The 23,373-nt window shown below is 41.4% G+C and overlaps 1 protein-coding gene across 1 annotated transcript; it reads right to left on the bottom strand.

The window, feature by feature from the left end:
- Window positions 1-307: 307 nt before the first annotated feature.
- On the bottom strand, window positions 308-22,848 carry LOC119741733 (collagen alpha-1(I) chain-like). Its single transcript, XM_038217605.1, has 12 exons — window positions 22,322-22,848; window positions 17,748-17,799; window positions 13,719-13,853; window positions 10,689-11,258; window positions 9,714-10,028; window positions 8,747-8,833; window positions 7,556-8,038; window positions 5,949-6,041; window positions 4,894-4,935; window positions 4,595-4,684; window positions 2,784-2,930; window positions 308-1,421 (listed from the first exon to the last, which is right to left on the bottom strand). The coding sequence occupies exons 1-12, from the start codon at window positions 22,793-22,795 to the stop codon at window positions 793-795; spliced, it is 3,117 nt and encodes a 1,038-aa protein (XP_038073533.1). The 5' UTR covers window positions 22,796-22,848; the 3' UTR covers window positions 308-792.
- Window positions 22,849-23,373: the final 525 nt, after the last annotated feature.

The following is a 23,373-nucleotide window of genomic DNA, read 5'->3' on the forward strand; positions in this document are numbered from 1 at the left end:
AAGAAAGCCTTTTCAACGGTGCGTCTTAAGAAGCACCGTTGGAAATTTCCGTTAGTAGTTCGTTTTTTATTCGGTGAAGCGCGCACAAGCGTTGACACGACACACACGCGCGAGCAGTTGCAATAATTCGTCGGATCGGTGTGCGACATCGCGTAGCTGCAATTGGCTCAGTGAGAACGTGTCTCGGATGCTCAATTCAGGCCCAATTCAAAACATGATTCAGGAACTTTTGATTTGAATTCGAGATCCTAGAATGTTGTTTTTCTCAAAATATACAGATGAAGCTGAGCTGAAACTTCATCAGGTTAGCTGTTCAGCAGATTTTGAGCACTTTTGTTGCTTCAAACGAACAAAATGCACAAATTACAAATGATGGACTATATACCATTTAACTACAGTGTGGGCCCAAAAACGTTAATTACTCTGTATTACAGTATACAAGCAGTTAGGCCTACTGACATTCAAAACTGTACAAGGTTGTTGGTTATAAAAAGTATTAAGGTACTCTCCCATATAAAAAGGTCAGTTGTTCTTAAATATTTACAGCCAATATCTGGTCAGGCAGGGTTCTTGATCAGGGGAGTGAATTTTGGAAGTTAGGGTCCATAACTTCGCTGGGTTTGAATTTTTGTTTGTTGCAAAATGAAAACTGCTAGGTGGGCAATGACTTTTTACATATTTGTTATTCACTGGATAAATATCAAATCTCACAGTTTAATGTAACCATGATTGTCCTTTTATATACTTAATCTCCTGGAAATTGATTCCAGTTCGAAAAATGCTGCAGTTTGATCACGGTTCAGTCAGGGTGACATTGTACGTCACCATATACCCCTTGTCCCAGGCATATATCAGTCGCTTTCTTGGATTGTATGACATCATGGTCATCTTCATGTGACCATTCTGGTAGGAGATGTCCACGTCGGGCAACACCTCTCCCGTGAAGAGATTGACGGCAAAGTCCACCGTGGAGTGGAAGTTCTTGGAGCTCTTGGTGGTGTACAGCCGGCCGCAGATGATGAAGGCATCTCCCGCGGAACTCTGCGGGTGATTGGACACGACTGTCTTGATGACGGAGAGGTTCTCCGGGTCCAGTTGGGACACAACCAGGTTCTGGTGGTTCTCGGCCGTCTTGTATATCACCCACAGTCCGTTATCATCAACGGCGAGGTCCAGATATGTGTAGTCCGAGTCGTACAGGTACCGGTGTCCGTTGGACCTCTGGTAGAGAGCTTCGGGGATAGTTGCCTGGGCTGTGACGGTCTCTAAGGTCAGGTCGTATTGGACAATCTTGCCCGAGCCGCCGTTGTGGAAGTAGAGGGCGTTGTTGTAGACCACGTGGCCTGTGCCAGCCCAGGCGCCAGTCAGGCGGTGGTACTGGGTGTACGAGTCCGACATCAGGGCTGCCATATTTTTGTATTCTGCGTGATACAGAAAATACACATGAGAATACTGAAAAAACATGCGAGAATATTTATTCCAATGAGAAGACTCCCTGCTTCTTCTATCTCTTCTATTGTAATCCTCATCTTCAAGTGGTTATTTAACCTGAATAAGATGGATAATATGTCCTTATGGTCTTTTTTGTTAATTTACTCCATGGTTTTTGCATGTGGTTAAGAGAGTATCCCTGGATGATTTTGGAGCGTGCTCTCTCTCTCTCTCTCTCTCAGATATTTTACTTTGCAGTTGGCACCGTGTAATAATAATAACAGGTTCTTATGTAGCGCTTTTAACAAAGATCAAAGCGCTTTACATCATTATTACCCTTAATCACTGGGCCAATTAAACATTCCATATACCATCTCAGCTCCCTGGGGAGTATACAGCTCGATGCAGCCTGTTAGGCGCAAGGAAGCTCATTCAATCACAATAACCATCTCTGCCCTCACAGGTACCCATTTACTCCTGGGTGGAGAGAAGCAATTAATGAGTGACAAAGTGCCTTGCCCAAGGGCACACGCACCATGACCCCGGGCTGGACTCGAACCCACAACCTGCAGCTTTACCCACAGACCACAAATCCAGTGCCCTTATCCACGAGGCCACAGCACTAAACGCAGATTGATTGGGCTAAAGTTTGTTCCAGATGTGGCATTACCCAGTACCCTCCTGCAAGGGCGGATCCAGGGGGGGGGCCAAAACGAAACGAAACCAATTTTTTTTTTTTTTTATGTGACATCGCAATAAAGGCAGGCAATGAGTACACCACCATCTTTTCCTCAAAAAAAATTGGTTAAAGTGGTCAGAAATTGCCTCAGATCGCACCACAGAGCATCTAGAATCCAAAATTTTTTTACTTCTTTTTTTACTCGTCACCGACACCACGAAGTAACACATTGGTTAAACCATATTTTTTTCGATTTTCATTTTTTTTACATTTCTAAACATTATTTATCAAGGCCTACCATTGCACAAAGTTTCAAAGCTTCAAGAGCTTTACTTTAATAATTACGCTAATTATCCATGGCAACTTTTTACTTTGTAAAAACAAAAATTTACAGTTTCGCAGCTTTTTCGGTTTCACGAACTAACACTCAGCTTTTTTCTCTTATTTCTTGTTGATTTAATACATAAACGGGTTAAAAACAGCAGATTTAATCAATTCAATTCATCAAGTGTACATGGGTGTTACTTCGTGGTGTTGCTGACGTTATGGTGGCCCTAACCTTTATAGTAGCCTATTCCAATGCCTTGAATACTTCTACACACAAAGAGACATTGATTGAGTTTGACTGGGAGTGAAATTGTTTTCAAAAGTTTTGTATAAACTTTTTTTTTACCATAAATGCCATCTCCAACCAGATGTTTAGTGACCCATATCTTGTCCGGATAAGGCGGGTTTGGGGCAGTGTCTTGCATCCAAGAGCCCCAGTATTTGTTTCCAAACTTGTGGTCCACTGGGAAACCAATCTTGGTCAACACACACTCTGGCATACACAAAGAACAAAAGGGGAAGGGGAATAACAATGTTTTGCCTCAATAGTTAGAATTTAACCATGTCCTAATTTCATGTCGCTGCTAAGCACACGATTTTCTACGAACAGAGCCTCCGTTTATATAACGGAGACTATAACCAGTAAGCACAGGAAAAAGGAAGCTTACTCAATTAGTGATGTAACAATAGAAATCTTCATGTATGCGCAACCGTTAGCACATCCACGCCATAAAATAGTGCTTAAGGTTAGCACAATTTTCTGCTATAAGTAAGCACAACTTTTCTGCTAACTGTTAAGCAGTGCCATGAAATTGCATATTATATAACCGACATACAGATCCTTATCATTTGATTGGTGGAACTCACATCACGTGACATTTGCTATTACTGCCATTCACTCCGGGGCTCAAAAAGTACTATCCGCCCATGGGGAATGGGAAATACTATTGAACAGTTAGGATCATTCTTGCTCCATGACGCGGTATCAAGTTGTACGCAAATGCATGCTGGTGTGCACGTTCAGCGCTGCGCGTAGCGTGTATTGTTCCAAAGAGCCAGCGCTACAGCATTGGGTTCAAACATTTTCGTGAAGGGGTGGTTTGGAAGAGAGAAATACATTTTTCACCAATTTTGTATTGAAAAAAAATATATATCAAAAGGATCTATATTTCAGTTATATAAAACAAATATTGAGTAGCTATAAATTGTGAAATGGGAGGAATATTATCGCTCGGTAAAATCTGGACTTTTCCAGTTCACTTGGCTTTACCTCGTGAAATGGAAAAGTCCAGATTTTACCTTGCGATAATATTCCTCCCATTCCACCCTGATCCACTCAATATTTGTATACTATTATCTTCAAGCTAACTTTTTTAACGCCCAATTCTGACTGGTCGATCGATGGCAACTAAAGTGTGAAATTATCCCACATAACACAGTCCATATTGCACTCTGCGCATCACGCGATACGTTTAATATAGGACAACCACTCAAACGTTCCTTAAGTGTGTGCATTCCATCTTAACAGTGTGTCAAGTTTGCTTAAAGATTATAAATTCATTATCATACTTGCGCTCTTAATTAACATGTAGTGGGCCTGTATTCCTTTGGCTACTATAATTTTGTATGTTGGATACTGTTATGTCATTGGTCTAGAATGGCCACGTGTCCAGTCTATAAAAATGACTGTTCCTTCATATTCACTGCGTTGCATACAAATGACGTCTGCTGTGAGCACGCCTGTAGTACTGGCCCGTGCATCTCACAACTGATCAACTGCAACTGCTCAGTCTCATATCTGGAAGGAAAGCTTGCATTTTTAAAAAGGTATAAAAGGTCTTGCATAGTAAGCTAGCGCCGTTGACTTTTTGGCACGATATAACAAAGCAATTGTTGAACGCTGTGATGTGGGATATGTGTGTTTTAGCCGCTTGGGCCGCACAGCACCCTCGGATTTGCCTCGGGTGCTATGTGCCCCCTTGGGTGTTAAAAAGGCCATATCCCACATCACAGCAGTCAACAATTGTTAAGCATGTGTGCAATAAGGTGAATATAGCCCAGTCGTATATATACAGCAAACGCCCCTTTAAGATCTGGCCCTACCTATTCACCAACTCAAATACAAAGTCAGCATTGTCAGATTTATATTCAGTATACCTGAGTTTGGAGAACTGTCTACGTCAGGAGACGGTTGTGGCTTGCTGGGTTTTGCAGTGGGAGTTGGACCATATGTAGCCTTTCCTGAAGCTTAAAACAATTGAAAAAAAAATTAAGCTTGTTATCTTGAACCTCAGTTTCTGTTTACTGTTTGGAATAAAAAAAAAAAGGATAAGAAAAACATTCCAAAAAGTAAATGACATGTGTTGAGTGAGGGAGCCAAAACAACAAAATTTCAATTTAAGTAATTGGTTTCTGAAGGGAAGTTTTTCCCATGTACCAATTTTGTTAAAACTCACCTGGCTTTTCATCATCACCAGCATTGCCAAGTTCCACCATACCTAGAACACATAGGGGAAAAAATACAGAACATAATATCTCACGAAACGATGCAATATGGGATGTCTCAATTATTTGAATTTCTATTAGCCCCCGCATCAACAGGCAGGAAAGTAATATTGCTTTTTAATTCCCTCTCCAAGCATCTTTTCAAAACACACCCTTTCACAGATGCAATTTGGGGCCTTGTAAATGAGTGTATTTTTATGCTAAATTCAAACAAGATGCGGAAATCAACAGGCCGGTGGCCAGGGCTTCACTGCTTCCAAAGAAATGGACATTTTTTTTTAACAATCTGGTAAAATATTTCTTTGAGCAACTTTAGCCAGGCCACACTTAGTTTAACAGCTAGGGGTATATGTATTCATAGGAAACGTCCCCTTTGGCTCCATTGAAAGGAATTTTGCCTTCTTAGCTGGAGCACAGTCCAGCAATAGTGCCCTCAATGCCAGTAGCACAAGCTCTGTGCCCTCAGGGTGCAACACTGCAAAAAAAATCCCATAGACACTAGTGCTAAATGCTCATACTTCAAAATTCTTTTAAAAATACTCAGAACTCTCACAGGTATTCAAGCTGCACAGAAAAATTATGATCAATGTGTCATCTTTCATTTTCTTTTCATTTTTTGGTGGGTTGACCATTGACTTTTTGAGATATTCTCACCCAAAGAAGATGACCCCTATTTTCCCCAAAGCGGAAAAGTAGCCATCTTGAAAAACGATCCCTCCACAACATGGCAAAATAGCGCCACTTTCGAGCCCAATAGCATCCAAAATGCTCAGAATTGGAAGCCACAAGTCCGGGCCAGAGGTTCATTACCATATCTCTTCAATTCCCCAATTTTATGGCTCTCAAAACTCTCTAATATAGAATATTTTGAGGGTATAACTTTTAATCATGAGCTCGGCGGACGGATTTTTGGCCTATTTACAGGCGTGCACCCCTCAATGCCAGTCATAGCATAGTGCCCTCAATGGCATTTAATATTTTTGCTCCATCTGAATGATGAGCTTACCTGATGCAATACCACGGTCCCCCTTCTCCCCTTTCTCTCCCTTCGGTCCACTGGCTCCATCTTCACCAGGTTGACCTGCAGGACCTAGTTTTCCTGTCAAGCAAAGTCATAGAGTAATTTGAATGCTTCTAAATGACACCATCGATAAAAAAAAGAAGTCATTTTGTGGCCCCAGATGCCACATAATAAATCCTGACAAATTTCAGCTCACTAACTCAGTATTTGGTCAAATACCAAAAATGAAGATTTAATTTGTCAGGCCAAGATTTAAACACTTTGCTAATACCATTATCTTAAAGAAGGATAGGCCTACTTTTGCCCAATTTCCCATTTTCTACAAAGTTGCTTAAAAGGACGCACAAGGTATCCAGAGGCTCGAAATGAATCCTGACCAAATTTCAACTCATAACAACCAGTTTCCAGTTGGAAAACCAAAATGGAAGGTTTTACCATTTTGTCCAAATCCAAAAAGCTAGTATCATCCCCCCCCCCCTAAAAAAATTGGAACGACATTTGTTTTCTCCATATTTGCCCAGAAGCTCACTTCATCCGCTTTTAAGACAGAAAATAAAGGTTTCAGGTTTTAGCCATTTTACCCCAAAGCTCAAAATATTTCCATACCCAGCATCATAACAAAGTATTTTTTTAATTTGAACAAATGTTCACCAGAGGCCAGAAAGAATTCCCTGCAAAAATGAAGCTTACTTCAACCAGTTTTCAGATAGCAAACGAATATTTCAGGTTTCGCCCCCAATCTAACAACTTCGCCATAGCCGGCATCATCAAACAAGTTAATTTATGGCCCAAAAATTCATCTTCACCAAGTTTGGTCAAATTTTCACACCAAGTGTCTAGAGGCCAGAAATGAATCCCTGAAGATTACAATTCGCTGCGGTCTCTAACTATTGAGACAACTAAGATTGAATAATTTCATCGAATCACCCGAAATCCAAAAAGTTTTGCAGAGCCGGCTTCATTAAAAAAAGTCAATTTTTGACCAAAAAATCCATCGTCACCAAATTTGGTCAAATCTTCATGCAAGGAGTCTAGAGGCCAGAAATAAATTCCCTCAATATTTCAGCTCAGTACGATCACTATCCAGTGAGAAAACTGAGATGGAAGGATTTCACTGAATGACCCGAAATCCAAAAGGAAAATTTTTGACCCTAAAATCCATCTTCTCCGAATTGGTTCACATATTCACACAAGGTGCCCAGAGGCCAGAAAGGAGTCCCTGCAAATTCTAAGCTCATTTCAACCAGTTTCCAGTCAGGAAACAAAGGTTCATGATTTTTCCCTAAATCTCAAAAGTTTCCCATATCCGGCATTTTCAAAAAAAGAGAATTTGGGGCCTTAAATCCATTTTCTCCAAATTGCTCAAATGTTCACACACAGTGCAAGAAAGGAGTCCCTGCAAAACTACAGCTCACTCTAAACAGTTTCCACTCAGAGGTACAAATTTCAGCCACTTTGGTCCGAATCTATTACCATACCTTGCAACATCAAAAAGGTATTTTGCCCCAAAATCCATATTTTCCAAATTTGCTCAAATGTTCACACAAGGTGCTTGACGGAAGGAAGTAACATTTTATCTGTTTTAAACTCACCTCGGGCTCCTTTATCCCCTGTTTGTCCTGCAGAACCTTGGGTTCCATCAGCTCCTGGCAACCCCTGAGCCCCTGTCTGACCTGGCAACCCATCCACCCCCCTATCGCCCTTATCTCCCATCTCCCCCTTGCTGCCTGGTCGCCCATCGATGCCCGGCGGTCCGGGTAGACCGGGGTCACCAGTGGAACCCCGGGGTCCGGGGGGACCCGTGGCCCCTTTCTCCCCTGGGTCGCCTGGGTACCCAAAGGAACCCGCTAGGCCCTTGGCCCCAGGGGTGCCTTTGGCCCCGGGCGGGCCGATGGGTCCCTGCGGGCCGGCTCTGCCGAGTTCGCCAGGGTCTCCTTTGAGCCCCTGTGGGCCTTGTTTCCCCTGTTTGCCCTCGGGTCCTGATGGGCCTGGTGAGCCTCTGGGACCAGGAGGACCCTGGATCAGCTTGAGAGTTCTATTGTCCAGTTCCATCAACTCCTCAAGGAAAGCAGTGACTGGTGGACAGAAATGGCCAAATACATGTACAAAATGTGTTAAAATATTTTATTTTTAAAACTTCAAAAACATTTTATTTTTAAAACTTCAAAAATGTTTGCAAGAGCTGTCCAAAAGCTTGTGAGAAATAAGGCTGAAATTTTGACTCATGAAATTTGTTCATTTTTGAAATAATATGGTGCATTTTTATTTGAAATTATTAATTAATATTGATTGACATTTGTTATTTAAATTTGTATGCTAACAAATTTTTACTGGGAATTCCCCCTGCCACAAAACGTGCTCTTAAGCGGCATGTTAAATCATAACAACCTTTTGCAGGGAATAAATTTGGCTTTGGGTACCCACTTCTGTGGGTCATTAGCGCACTTGGAACATATTTTGTTACATTAGTATTACACGCTAATGTCCTTTTGCCTGGGAAAAATAATGACAACCTCATTCTGTTTTTGTTCCTACTGTTAATTACGTCAGAATGATGTAGCCCCTTGAGACAAAATATATCTCAAATGAAAGATTTTTCCATGCTCTATCAATTACCCGAAAAATCCAAATGTGACCTTTTGACCCATTTTTCACTTTAACAGCCTTCTTCCTAGCACCAGAAGATATAATAGCCTGTGAGAAATTACCTCTTATTTAGAGAAAACTTTCTCTGCAACTAAATATGTGTCGTCAAGATAGATGATTGTCTTGCAGGGTCTTACCATTACAAGCTTCACTCACTGTCTCCCTCGTCCCAGGCTGTCGGATGGGCCCAGTGTCACCCATTACTCCTGGCTCACCCTTTTCACCTTAAAATACAAGAATACCGCACACTCAGTAACAAATCAATTAAATTTTGACAATTTGTATGTACTGTAACGCAAATGAGCGAGATTTTCTGTGGTGCGAGCGAGAGCATCAAGCAATCATTGTCTAACTATAGAGGGCGCTAGAGCGCTACTGAGCTAGTTGCACACATTCAGCGTGCGAGCGGCAGTGCGTGTTCAGTCGTCGGGAACGGACGTGTGGAGTGCTGAGCTCAGGTATTGGAGGCTACAGTGTGCGCAACCTCGATTCGAGCGTAGGCCACTGTTAGGAATACTTGAGTGGGACTGCAGTGGGATGCCGATAAGGAAACAAGGGATTAGTTTCTGGTCCGTGTACTAGGGGAAGGGAATTAACTTACCTTTGGAACCCTAGGAGGAGGCACTTGTAGCCTCAAGGCTACAACGGGAGGATCCAAACTAGGAGGCGCGTCAATCGCTGGGAGGCGGCACCACTAGCGCTAGGCAGATCAGAGGCGCTTATTCATTTATTTATTTACTTATAATTATGGCAATCAGTTAATTATTGAGGATACAATTTAATCGATGATAACTGGGAGGTTCAAGCAGCAGTAATTGAGAGATAATTAAAGGAGGTCACAACGTCATTATTTTCTTGTCCCATTTACTATCGTCCTGTGTCCTGTCTGTCCCCGAGGAGGTTTACTGAGGGTCCAGTCATTAGCCCTGTGCATTAGGCGGTACATTTCCGCCCAACGGGCCTACTCCACCGGTCTTGGGTCTCTTGAAGGAGGTCCCACACCTGCTGGGTGACCACCGGGGGGAACAAATCGTCCGGGGTAATTTGGTAAATCCGCTACAGTACTAAAAATCTTTTGACAGTTTAATTAACAATGTTCCGTACCTTTTTGTCCAGCAGCCCCTTCAGGTCCAGTAGGCCCTTCTCGTCCCGTATCACCCTTGTCACCTCTAGCGCCGGTCTGTCCAGGATCACCCCTGCGACCTCTGGATCCCAGGGGTCCTATCGGTCCTGTTTCACCAATGTCACCCTTCTGACCTTTCACCGCTGCTGTGCCGTTGGGGCCAGGGGGTCCCTGCAGGCCCCTGTCACCGATGTCCCCCTTGGGACCCTCGGGACCGGGCGGGCCAGGGGGCCCTGTAAGCTGTTGCTTCTCTACGGCCGAAGTTGGGATGAGGAATTTGGTCATCATGTCACCATCTGCAAAGAAAGTAGAACTTTTTACTTGTTCATTAATAAGCCAGTTCGGTATTTCAATGACCCGAGGTAATGCGGGATAACATCGCTGACGTGATGTTATGCGATGTCACGCGCACGCCCATTCTGCTGATAATTTACACGCAAGCGTCATGCGCCTGCGTCCATGCGTCTTCAAAACTTTCAATTATTCCGAATGACCCATGACCCATATCATTGTGCACATGCGCAGTTGGAATACCGAACTGGCGTATTTCACAGGATGACAGATGATGAACTGCAAGACAATACCAATGAAAGTCTATAGTGTAGTGATGATCTGCCTCTAGCAGAAAAACGATAGAAAAACATCTTCACTGTTATGTAAGAAAAAATATAGAGAGAAATATGGTTAATTCTGGTCTATTTGTGACCAGCCTCTTGAGGGAGCTAGGTCACATCGATGGTTAAGACAGCCGCATGCTGAATAATGCTAAGTAGGAAGCCAAGACCAAAAAGTACCATGATGACATTTTTGCCATCATTTTGCTGGTTCTGAACAGTCAACTAGACTTGTCCAACTATAATCAACTAGCATGGGTTCAAATGAAGTTAGTCAAACTATGGTCCACCAAACTAGCCCTTAAATGAAGAAGACGATGTTCTGATATATTTTCAAAGTACCTGGGTCTATACAAGAGCAGTTGCTGCCATCCCTTCCAGCCTCTCCTTGTGGTCCCTGCACTCCCGGCAGTCCGATATCACCCCTGCTGCCTCTCAATCCGATTGACCCTGGAAAACCAGAGACACCCTTTTCACCTCTTAACCCGCGATCTCCCTTCTCTCCGTGTTTGCCGTGTCGGCCGTGGTCCCCAGGGCTGCCGGGATCCCCCTTGGGTCCCGTCAACCCAGGCGGGCCAGTCGGTCCCGGTTCTCCCACCTCGCCCTTCCGTCCCGGTTCGCCACGCCGACCTTGTGGTCCATCGAATCCTTGTAGTCCCCGATCACCTGGGGCACCCTTCTCCCCCACTGGGCCAATCGTTCCTTGTCCACCCGTTTGACCCATTGGTCCTCTGTACCCAGTGTCACCTTTGACCCCTTTGGGTCCCGCCTCACCACTCAGACCTTGTGGTCCAGGGATTCCCGGGTCACCGCTCTCGCCTTTGGGTCCCGGTTGGCCGGTGTCACCCTTGGGTCCGGGCTGCCCAATATTCCCAGCCAGTTCTGCTGTTTTCTCCAACAGCACAGCAAAATCTGTCAAGAGAAAAATGGAACTCTCTAAGCATACATGATTTGTGGAACAGCTTTAACAGTGGTGTATACATGTGACTCTTCATAGCAGCATCATGGAATCCAGCATAGTTTAAAGAGAGTTAGCTGAGGTGTTGAAATCTAATTTTTTGTCAATGGGATGGCATGAGTGGCTGAGGTTTTTTAAGTCAACACATATGGAGATCAAAGAACTGCAACAATGTGCTTAGAATGGCATGATGACATTATGTCAGGAAAGCAATTCTGTTTTTTTCCCCAGTTATATTAAATGATAAGCATTGGTCAGACGGAAGGGTGTGCATGGTAACTGGTAACCATACCCCTGCTCTGCCCCCCCCCCTCCACTCCCCAACCCTCGCAAAAATTATTATTATTTTTTTTAAATCAGCCCTTGAACAGGTTCACTGATCTCAGATCTCGCTTCTCACTTGAAGCGTTTATGTCCAAAATGCAATATATTCATTTTAAAAAAGTGACAAATTTGCACGGTTATGAAGCTTTAAACAATTACATCAGTATAACAGCAATTTCTAAACTTTGTTCCTTCGCTTTGTTGTTTTGTTGAAATGTGCAACTATACAACAAGCGTCGAAACTGATTTTTGGCAAGCAGCAGAGAGCGGGATTGAAGTAACAAAATGGCATTAATCGCATTTTAGAAATAAACTCTTTACTTTATTTGGCAGAGTACTTGCGACTAAACCTTACTCCTTCAATCATTTCCCAGGGTTCATACCCTTCCAACCCCCCCCAAAAAAAACCCCAAAAGTTCACAGCAATTAGAACTCAATCAAAACAATACAGTAAATCTTATTCTTTAAACTACCCTTTAGTCTTACATAATGTTATTTAGTATTTTTACAGGTTCTAAAAGTGAAACCAAAATGTAGAATGGAGGAAAAGTTGAACAGGCTGGAATCAGGAATTCAAAGAATGGAAATCACACTCAAGTGTCAACAAGGCGAGACTGTTGCTGGATCAGTGTCCGTTCCAAAGGGAATTATTCTCAATCACTTAATGCCACACAGAGCTAAGGGGTTTAAGCACCAATATGATGAACTCGTAAAGCTTTGGACCTGACTTAATCCTTTAACTGTTCCTGTCAACAGGCGCAGGCTGCACTGTACACTTTCAATTGCGAAACTAGCTTTTTCCAATTGCAGTGGTAGGTTTAAGTGTTACAGAAAAGCTAGGCTAACATTTCTTTGGAGAGATCGTGGCCTTATAGGAATCGGAGTCCACGCACGTGAGTTTTGATGATTGATTTTTCAATAAGGAAGGTTAGAGTTCGATTGGGACCTTTAAGGGTTTTCTTTGGAAGGGCTTTGAAAAGCGTGAAATGAGAAACGGTTTTCTACAAATTTGCTTTGGGAATAGCCCCTTCTCTAATGTCCTTGCAGCTTCACACAAAAACTTGGCAGTGATTATTTACCATAAGTATTTGCTGAAATAATACAAAGCGTTCACAAATTTTTACACGAAAAATTGTGATATTTTCCCAAATTTTCCATTTCCCCGATTTCCCTTATTTAAAATTTGCCCCACATATTAAACAATTTCTTATTTTTTACACCAAAAAGTGTAAAATTTTGTGATTCTTCAAATCACAAGGTATGTTTGGCTGTCTTTAGACAAGTTTCATATCCAGGCTATGTGTTTGGGAGTCCGGGGGGGGGGGGGGGGGGGGGGGTGGCAAGATGGGTAGGCCTATTTCTTATGAAAAAGTGGTCACATTTTTTCACACATTCTAAAAAAAAAATTAAAACTCAGGGCCCAATTTCATAGCACTGCTTAACAGTAAGCAGAAAAGTTGTGCTTACTATAGCAGAAAATCATGCAGCTGCTTAAGCACTATTTCATGCTAACGGTTGCGCGCATGGAGATTTCTATTAATAGTTTATAATAGTTTATGCGGTACCCGCTGCTATATATGTACATCAGATTCGAACCGAACCGATCCCGTTAGCTTGGTGGTCGAGTGGTAAGACGTCTGCACTAGAAAGCAGGAGGTCGTGGGTTCGAGTCCCACTCAAGTGATTTTTTTCCAACTTTCACTCGGGAGGTAACACACTGAGTATACAGTGTTTAAACGTCCGTGAAGGGCAAAACCTATATAATTTGATTTATATTACCCTGACGCAAAATTCCATCTTATAATAGAGATTTCTATTGTTACGTCACCGATTTAAGCAAAGATTTCTTCTGGGGTTAAGCGTGCTTTTGCTGTACTTACTGCTTAACGGTCCCTATGAAATAGATGGAGGCTCGGTAAGCACAAAGTCGGCTGTTAAGCAGCGGTATGAAATTGGGCCCAGGAGGGAATTGCTCCTCGGATCAATTGAGAGATGCTACAACATTCATTTCCTTAAAAAATATCACCATGGTGGGGGAGGGGAGCAAGTTCCCCTCCCATATGCCATTGCTTCAGACCAAATCTACTCACCATCTGTGCTGCAGTTACAATTTTTGCCATCCTCCCCAGGCCTTCCAGGGGCACCAACAGGACCCTCATCTCCCTGATTGCCCGGTGGGCCCTGGATTCCTAGGCCACCCTCTTTGCCTGCTGGACCTTGGGGCCCTGAAAGAGACAAAAAGGTTAACTGGATTAAGATGATAACAATTTACAATAATGTGTATTTATAAAGCGTATGTATCCACCAGTGTCAGTGCTCAAGGCCCTACATCATTAAAATCCCCGCTCACCGGGCCAATGAAAAATGTCCAAAGACAATCTCAGCTCCTTGGGGAGTGTGACCAGGCAAAGCAGCTACTGGCACCATCATATAACCATAGAGCTAGGAACATCCTGCCCACACAGATACCCATTTACTCCTCAGGCTGGGTGGGGAGCACCATTGACAAAGTGCCTTGCCAAAGGGTTATTAATGTATTGAACCCCAGGCTGGACTTGAACCCACACATTGCAGAATTACCCGCAGACTACGAAGTCAATGCTCCAGACCACAAGGCCATGGCATTTCCACTCAAACTGGAGCATTATGAATTTTAGTCCTCCCCTTACGCCAACTTCAGGGCCGCATTCCTCACACTAATTCGCATTCTGATTACGTTAACAGAAAACCTTATCCTAACTCAAAGCGGTATAGCATCCCAATTTTAAGCAAATTATTCTCTAAAGTTAATGTATACTGTTACTACATTTACATTGAGATGGGGGCTGTATTAGCAAAAACAACCTGAAAATCAGACATATTTTTCTGACTGAAGCACTTGCTCAATAGTACTGTTTGCATTTTTCCCCTTGCTTTAATGCATTAATTGATCTGGGTTTTTTGGAGGAATATTAATGTGGAAAGTTAAAATGATATTGTAAGATAAAATTTAGGTGTCTTTTTTTTTTTAAACTGTCAAGTCCTCAGTACAGATTGATAAATTTGCCCAGTTGGATAGATGAAAAGTTTATTTGTACACCTGCTAGACTTAATTAATCAATCAAGACATAATTGCTGATTCTTTATTCTATTAGAATTTACCACTTTATTCCTACTAAAAAGGATTCCACACAACACTTTTACATTGAGAAAGGGACCCAAACCATCAATAACTCCTGTAAACAGCAATTTAGTCGAAGTAAATTTGATCTTTTTTTGTGTTGTTTTTTGTGCCTTTGCGGGTCATATGCCCCCTTTCTGCCACCCAGAATATGCCCCTGGCACGCACAAACAATTTGGCCAACAACTCCGACAACTTAAATTGCCACAATGTCAGAGTGAGTCTGCATGTTATATTCCTCAGCAGAAGGAAACAATTTCGTTCTAGGAAAAGTTGGAAAAATCCCCAGCAAACAGAAAATCAAACAAAAGATCCAGAAATTAGTCCCGCTCACAGTCAAATAGAGATAAAATATGACAATATACAAGGCACTTAATTCTGTCAACCCCTAAGAAAATGACAGGACAGAAGAGATTAATTTCTAAAAATGGGTTAAAGTCAAAATGATCTCATGTGTCAGGATGTATCCTGTCGGAAGAAAAAACAGACTAAAGGATTCACTCCACATGTGAGCAGTCGATTTCCTTACCAGGTCAGTCTAACAATAAACAGCGTGTCATTGCAAGGGAATGTTCTTTTTAACCAACTGGCCTTAAAGAGATTTAGAGAGATTTGTTGCATCACTTGCAAAGTTCAAGTACACACAAGTACAAGTACAACACTGGTTTTTCACTTTAAGTTCATCGTCTTGTGAGCTCGTAATTTCAGACGTGATCACAGCCTAATCACGTTAGGCCTGAGGGTGACTGTCATTCAGATATATTTTTAGCTAACATGACCCAGAATGTTTAGATAGAGACACAATAAGGGGAAATCACAAAGTTTGGTTTAACCATCGACAGTGCTGTTAATAAAAAAAAGAAACAACAGCCAAGTCTGCTTCATCGTGCCTACAAGTACAATAATGAGTGTGGCAATAGTTGTCAAGTTCCTAAACTCTTGAAAGTTGTTTTGAAGCTTTTAATGAATGTTGTCAAAAAATCTCTATATTTTGTTTAATTTAAGGGTTAAGATTCAATCTTTTCGATTTGAAAAATGAACCAGACTGAGGAGGTTAGTCTATGTGGAACTTTTTTATATGCGAGTGCAGAGTACAAAGCCCTTATTGCGTGTGGTTTGGGCCTGGAAAATTTTGGATTCTAGATGCTCTGTGGTGTAATCTGAGGCATTCCTGCACTTTCCCCTGAATTTTGAGCAAAAGTTTATCAGCGCAACATAGTAAACACAATTATACCATGAGGGTCACCACAAGCGGAATGTTTTGCTTTAATTTCTTTGCAGAACTCGTCAGCGAGGGGGGGGGGGGAGGTTTTGTTCGAACCCCCCCCCCCCCCCCCAAGAGTATGGGCCTGGCTTACCAACTGGATTGAACTGAAACATACAAACGTTTCCATCAAGCCACCAAAAAAAAAAGAGTTCTGCTTCCGATTACATGGCATTTGAAAATAGGGTAGGTAGGTGGGGAACTTTTTTTTTGGGGGGGGGGGCATTTTTTGTGTACGATCATATATGGAGGTGTCTGTGTGTAGTACAGGGTAAAAGGTAGTAATTGATGGTTTTCGGGGTTTTTTTCTCATCCCCTCCCCCCAAAAAAATTAGGGTGGGGGCTGTCAAAATAGGGTAGGGTTAACCGGAAGCAGAACTATTATTTTTTTTTTGGCCTCATCAGTAGGATCTTTTCCAAAGATTTTGTTCACACAAAGATCTTGCTTTTTTTTTGCCTTTGAGACAGATTCTGTTAGGATTGAAACATCAGGCCCTCTACCATTTTTTATCTCTTTAAATTGGCCCGTCTGCAAACAGTATTATTTGTTCTCTTTTTTTTCCACGGAAATGAACTTTGTATATTTGTGTTTGAGGGGTGAGTGTGTTTTACGCATATCAACAAAGTGATTCATCCTTTTTACCCTTTTTGTCACTGGAATTCCACTTGAGATTAATCCTTTGTTGATGTGTTTGATTTGTCTTTTGAGTTCTGTTTGTGACGCCAGTCAGTAGTGGGTCCAAAGATTAACAGCAGTCTAACAAGTGGACCAACCCAACATTGAAAATGAATGCTTCAACAAATTACTATTGTTTTCATTTTAGCTTTCCTGACCAAGTTTAAAGATATAGTCCATCATTTGTAATTTGTGCATTTTGTTCGTTTGAAGCAACAAAAGTGTTCAAAATCTAATGAAGGATACTGAACAACTAACCTGATGAAGTTTCAGCTCAGCTTCAGCTGTATATTCCGAGAAAAACAGCATTCTAGGATCTCAATTTCAAATCAAAAGTTGCTGAATCATGTTTTGAATTGTTTTGAATTGCAGCTATACGTGATGTCGCGCACTGATCCGACGAATTATAGCAACCGCGCGCGCCTGTGCATCGTGCCAATGCTTACACGAGCTCCGACGAATAACAAAACGAACTACTAATTTAAATTTTCCTACGGTGCGTCTTAAGACGCACCGTTGGAAAGGCCTTCTTCTGTTGATTACTTCAAAATGATAGCTTGCCAGAAAGATTAATTTCACAGGGAGTTTAGTCCACTTACTATCTTTCAACCAAGTATGTTTTTCAACAATAATACGCCAGTTACTTTTTCGGATGGCTGCAAATGATGGACTATAGTTTTAATCTAAAAGGTAAAACTTTACCTAAGAAAATGCCGATGTTAAATGTAAGCATAATTATTCATTAATTACTCTGTATGTAACATTTGTATCTTCTAACAAACCCTTATATGGGCATGTAGTCTTCACTCCAACCATGAAGAAGAAAATGGAAAGAATTAGAAAAAAAAAGGAAAAAGTAAACCACCCTTTGTGTCCCCCCCCCCCCCCCCATCACCAAAAAAGGACATGGTTGGATTTTGAACAATCTGGCGGGGGTATTACCAATTTTACAATGCTTATACAATTTTAACACCTTTTTTATTAACAAATACAACAAAAAAACGAACGATTTCATTTACCTGGAGGACACCTGCTTGTTGTCTTGTTACAAAAGGCAGTGATTGAGTCAAGCTGTAAGAAAGACAAAACAAATGCTTAGCTTGTTCTCATTTCCTACATGCATTGACAAAACAGCAACAAACTACCTTGATTGTAGCATACATTTGAGATGGTACGTGGCATTTTTGTTAGTACATGTATTTTATGACAACTGAGTATTTCTTTAAAATTGTATAGAATACCCCATTTCTGCAGTTTCAATAAAATCATTAATTCTCAAAATATCTTTCCCTAAGTATTCAAGGTTCGATTTTTACAGAAAAATTAATGCATTTCTTTGTATAAAGGAGGGAATAAAACTGCCAGCTATGATAAAAAAAATTAAAATTTACGAAGACAACAAACGCCTATTATCTGTCAAGTAAGAAGCAATATATTTTTGATTAACTGTCCGAAAACGGCTGGTGTCAAATTACAAAAAAAATCTTCAAAAAGAAGGTTGCTTTACATCAACTAGGGAAAACAGTGGCACAATCCTACTAGGAGGCACTAATGAAGGGGGGGGGACAATTTAAAAGGAACATGTAACAAGAATCAAAAATTACATTTGAAGACTTGCTTTTAAAAGTTCAACACTCAAACAGGTTGACAAATTTACGACTGTAGCACTTCCCTAAGGCTTAACATTGGATGCTATCTTGCACAACGCATACCTAACCAGGCTGGCAATAATGAGGTGAGGCAGACAATGGGTCAAGGATGCAGGTAAAAAACCCACCTTTACCGTCTCATTCATGGTAGAAAAGGAAAAACACCCTGCTTACATTTCTTTATTGACTACGCTTTTTGTACAAAAAAAGGTTTAGAATACCTCTGTATGGTAGGTGGAAACACCCAGGGGCGATGTATGTAAACACTGTGATGTGTCTGTGCAAATATTTCTGTTCTGTCAGTTGGAGTTTTTAGGTCTCGTGCCTTTTTTGACACACTGGTAATTCTATGCACTTTTCTGTGGAACATGTAGTTGTCTCCTGTGTACATGTACCTGGGGCATTACACTTGTCAACTTGAACACTTTGGAAAAACCCTAAAAGGTACATGCTAGCAGCATTCAAGTTGTTTTGTATGTGTTTTGGGTTTTTCTCCTGCATATTTGGGAAAAGGCCTTTGTTTTTGTTCGGATTTTACTTCTTTTCTATTTTTTTTCTTCCGCATTTGGTATTTGCATGAAGGCGCGAACTGCCTACCAGATTCATTCAAGAAAAATGTAAAAACTACCAGTGTTTACTACAATTACAATTCACAAGTAATTAATTTCTGCAGTAACAATTACACATTTTATTGTAGTTGGCATTTTTAGCCATTTCAAGAACAAGACAGATTTTGTTATGAACATTTCTTGCTCCTCAATGAAAATACCTCATTTCCCTCTGAGAAGGAACACGCTATATTTGGTTATTATTGAGTGTTTTGTTATCAACGATTAAAAAATATGTAAAACATTTGGACACAAATATGCACATACTTGAATAAGTATGCGCTTTTGTCAATTTTCCTCATGAACAAAAGTAGCATTAGATTATAGATGTGGACTATTTTTTTTCTGTTCTTTAATCCTTTCAACATTCCATGCTTGTAGGATATTCATGTTGAAAGTACCTCTGTTCTTTGTTCTTCCCCAAGGGCCCTATTGACACCATGACAAATTGTGCAGAGAAGTCAGGGATCAAAGTCAAGGTAAACAGTAATTGTCAATGGAAACAGACTGGGCCCACGTGTTGTTTACAGTGCTATGGATGGAGTGCACATTGTGCCCAAATGTGTGGTCCTCCTCTTCGAGCTTCCTGCTGTACGTGGGCTTCGTGTTCAAATACCATCAGAACCCAACAATGTTCACAAGGAAATGTTTTGACAGGACCAGTAGCTAGTCTGGCGCACTTGAGATAAATGACAAGTTTCCTTTAGTTTAGCTGTTACAGATGACAGCTGTTATGTATAGGCTCACTAGACAAATCCAGTTTTCAGCATCTGTCAAGGATGCCACATGAGTAACAAATCAAAAGCTGCATGGATAACTGGACAAGGTTATTTAGCTTGCACCTATGTGCATATATCTTCTTGTGATGTCTGACTAACTTAAGTGAGTGTAATTTCAGTAAATGATTTACAGGGGGAAGGACTAGGTTGAATGTGATCGGCTGATAAAATAACAATTCCACACATCGTTTTCTCAGGTTATTGCAGAGGAAACTGCCAAAGAAACACTTCAGCTCAAATGTTGGAAAGAATGTTGCAACCTGACGCTACATCAGCGGTTGTATACAAAGTATGGAGAGTCAAGAAAATTTTCTAAGTGTTTCCTAACAAAATTGGAAATGTTTCTCAGTCCCAGATTCATGTCTTTTCATCATATTTGCAATGACTGATCTTCATTAGGATGATATACATGTATGAAGCAAAAAGCAGCGTCATGTTGCAACATTCTTTCCCAGATGTTTAGGCTCCAGCACATGAAAAGGTGAACAGTTAATCGATGCCATTACTTTTGTTTTAATTTTAAAAAAAAGTAAAACAATGGTAACAGTTACAATTCACAGGCAAAGAAGCCGGGTACATTGAAATCTAACACTAAGCTTTGAAAAAGGTGTCATGACTTTTGACAGCATGCACTCTGGCATCAGGGAGAACTTTGTAAACATTATATTGGGTTTCACTATGCGGAGTGCTTTCCAAAAGTAAAAGAATCCTCATTTGAAATGTGCCTTGATTTTCTAGATTTGATTCTCAGTAAAGTGCATACTAATTTTAGACCAAGGCTGTACTTCCTATTAGCGAAAGTTTATTGTAGCTTCTGCTTGGGAGTTCAGGGGGGAGTAGTAAAAGGGGAAGAAAGAGTGAAGGTCTAAAATATCTTAGGGGAATTTTAAATTGCAATCCATTATTTTCATAGGTAAAATGCCTCCGAGGAGGTGAGTATGGGGCTGAGCAGTTTCATACAAAAAGTAGCATGGCACAATGTCAGCCTTTAAACAGTTTTCAAACAGACCTGCAAAATGACTGCAGGTCTGTTTGAAAAGAAGGGGAAAAAAAGAAAAGAAAACAGAAGCCTTTGGGACCAGGTCAAGCAAAATGGGACTAGTGGACCAACCCAGGCAGAAAAATCCACAGTGCAAAACAAGCCGAGTTGCCATGGTCCTGGGTTATGGGAAAACTCCCCTGCGGGTTCTGGACTTTTCAGGCACAGAACTTGCTTCCGTTCTGATAACCCTGCATTATTGACAATGAATATTTATACGGAGACTCTGGGGACAAATTTTAGTATAAATTACAAATAGGGACGGAGGAAACCTCATTGGTATCGTTTTTGCAGTTTGAGAATTGTTTCCAGATGTTGACTCTGGATGCCCTTTTGATCTTTCGGGGTTGGATTCTGGGGCTCAAAATTTACCCCTTCTTTTGTTGGAGGGGGTTAACGCTCCTAGTTAGAGGGCATTGACCTGGGGTTCCCTTCCTCCTCTACCCTCTCGGGAATTCTTTTGGAATCAAGAAAATTACACACTTAAAGGTAATATTCAACATTTGCAAACATCGAAAGACAAGGCTACCAAATTATTATGAAATATTTGAATTACTCAATTGACTGTAGGTTAATAATAATCTCAAGCGTCCTGTGAAATCATGGCACTTGGTGTGCTGTCGTTTTCAAGAAAAGTGAAAATTTGCGTATATCAATTTTGGTCGGCCAACCATCGTTGGGAAAAAAATGACTTTTTTTTCAAATACTGCCCCCAATTTACCAAATTTAGTTAGTCCACATTTTGTTTCCAATTGGTTACACATCTGTGAACAGGTGCAAGCCAGCTAGTCTGGTTCCCTGACCTGACAATTCCCCCGAGGTCTGTAAATTGATCCGTTTCGTCTGATGTAGGGTCAGGGAATATTTGCTATAAAATACTATAAAATCCCCCAAATCCATCCATTTCAGAAAATTACAGCAAAAGCAAGTGTTGTATGTTACCTTTTAACTTAAAATGGCATATTTTATTAAACATTCCAAAATTGGTTAAATTTAGCAAAGAGCAATTCCTTGGCGTTGGGTGTACTCAAAAAATGTCAAAAACCACTGACTTATCTTCTTCTTTTTTTTGCAGATTTCCTCTTGGGTCAAGTTTAAATTTAAAAATATAGCAATACAGGCTCAATTGACTGAACACTGCATTTTGAAATCTAAGATACACAGAATTTGAGGTCAACTAAATACCATAGTACATTCAGGTGTAACCCTCAAGGGTAAATTGAGTGAGAGTGACATAGTGCAGATGATAACAACCCCCTCCCCCTAAAAATTATTGTATCAATTTAAAAAATAACTTACAAGGAACCTAAAGTAGGGGGAAGTTAACCTTTTAAACAATTCAACATGCAGGAACATAATGTTACATGAAACTTCAGCAGGTAATTGAAAATGACAAACAGTACACCATTCCCAGATGCAACCTGTCATCATGCACTCTCACTGGAAATATTACATCCGATCCACGCACCGAAACTTTTTTGGCGGGCTGGGAAAAGTTAATTAACCCTTTTCACTCACCGATATGGTAATGGGGAGCCTGGCATAGGCCTCAATGGACGTGGCCCTTGGTGAGCTGGACTCCTGATCCCCGTGGGTGAATCCTCTTCGCACCCTGTTCAGCCCCCGCAGGTCAGCCGTGCCTGGCTTGTCTGCTACAATATTTGCCGTTTTCAGACCCAACTCTGCTCGCACTTGCTGGTTGTCACTACCGTGACGCGCTGCCGCAGCTTGCCTAGGGCCCCGCGGCGAGTCACCCGTGGAGCCGCTCGGGGGCAGCACGGTGATGTCTAACAGAATCTCCCCGTCCGGGCAGGAGCATTTCTGGCCCAGTTCGGCACTCAGGCTCGCCACGAAGACGTAGGTAACCCCGAAGCAAGTTGCCGAGAAGACGAACAGCAGTGCCAGGCCGAAATACAGGATTTTCACGTGGAGCGCGTGGGCGCACACGTTAGTTTTGTCCCCCGCCATTTTCAGTAATGCGCACGTTGTCATTGGAATTCCGCGTGTGCCAAATAGTCGTCGATATTGTCACAGTGCATGCAAAGCACACGTGCACCTACGCTCGTGTTTTGCCGATGGGCTGTGGTGACCTCACGTAAACTTTCAACCAATAAGAGCAATATGACTAATTAATTACATCACTACAGACAGCAGATGCAATCAATCAGTGCTCTGCTTGTGACAGTTTTCTGTTGCAACATTAATTTTCTTTTCCCGGGGTTTCGTTTTTCAAAAGAAAAAAACTTTCTTATAAAAAAATAATGACAGTGATTATTTTGAAGGAAGCGAGTAATTATCGGTTTAATAAGAACTGCTACTCATTTCAGAATATTTTGAAGTTGTCAATACTTGCCTGTCCTTTCCCATTGTATATTACTGAGTCGACAATCACGTTGGACAACAGAGTCTGCTAAAAAGTTGATTTTTATATGATTTTTTGTTATGTTTGCGCTTTCTGTTATCCAGGCCTATCCAAGTTCTATTCTGACAAAAAAAATCAGACTCGTTTCATTTAAATTAAAGGTTGGCATTTTTGAGGTTGAAGCACCGTAATAAGCTGCAGTCTAGAT

Source organism: Patiria miniata, unplaced genomic scaffold (assembly GCF_015706575.1).
Source record: "Patiria miniata isolate m_02_andy unplaced genomic scaffold, ASM1570657v1 HiC_scaffold_5, whole genome shotgun sequence".
Lineage (NCBI taxonomy): Eukaryota > Metazoa > Echinodermata > Asteroidea > Valvatida > Asterinidae > Patiria > Patiria miniata.

Excerpts from the sequence above, each read along its gene's own strand:
- LOC119741733 (XM_038217605.1), bottom strand. The coding sequence starts at position 22,795 with ATGACAACGTGCGCATTACTGAAAATGGCGGGGGACAAAACTAACGTG. Across the intron at positions 13,854-17,747 it reads AACAAGCAGGTGTCCTCCAG|GGCCCCAAGGTCCAGCAGGC; the intron begins GTAAATGAAATC and ends TGTCTCTTTCAG. Across the intron at positions 4,685-4,893 it reads TGGTGATGATGAAAAGCCAG|CTTCAGGAAAGGCTACATAT; the intron begins GTGAGTTTTAAC and ends AATTGTTTTAAG.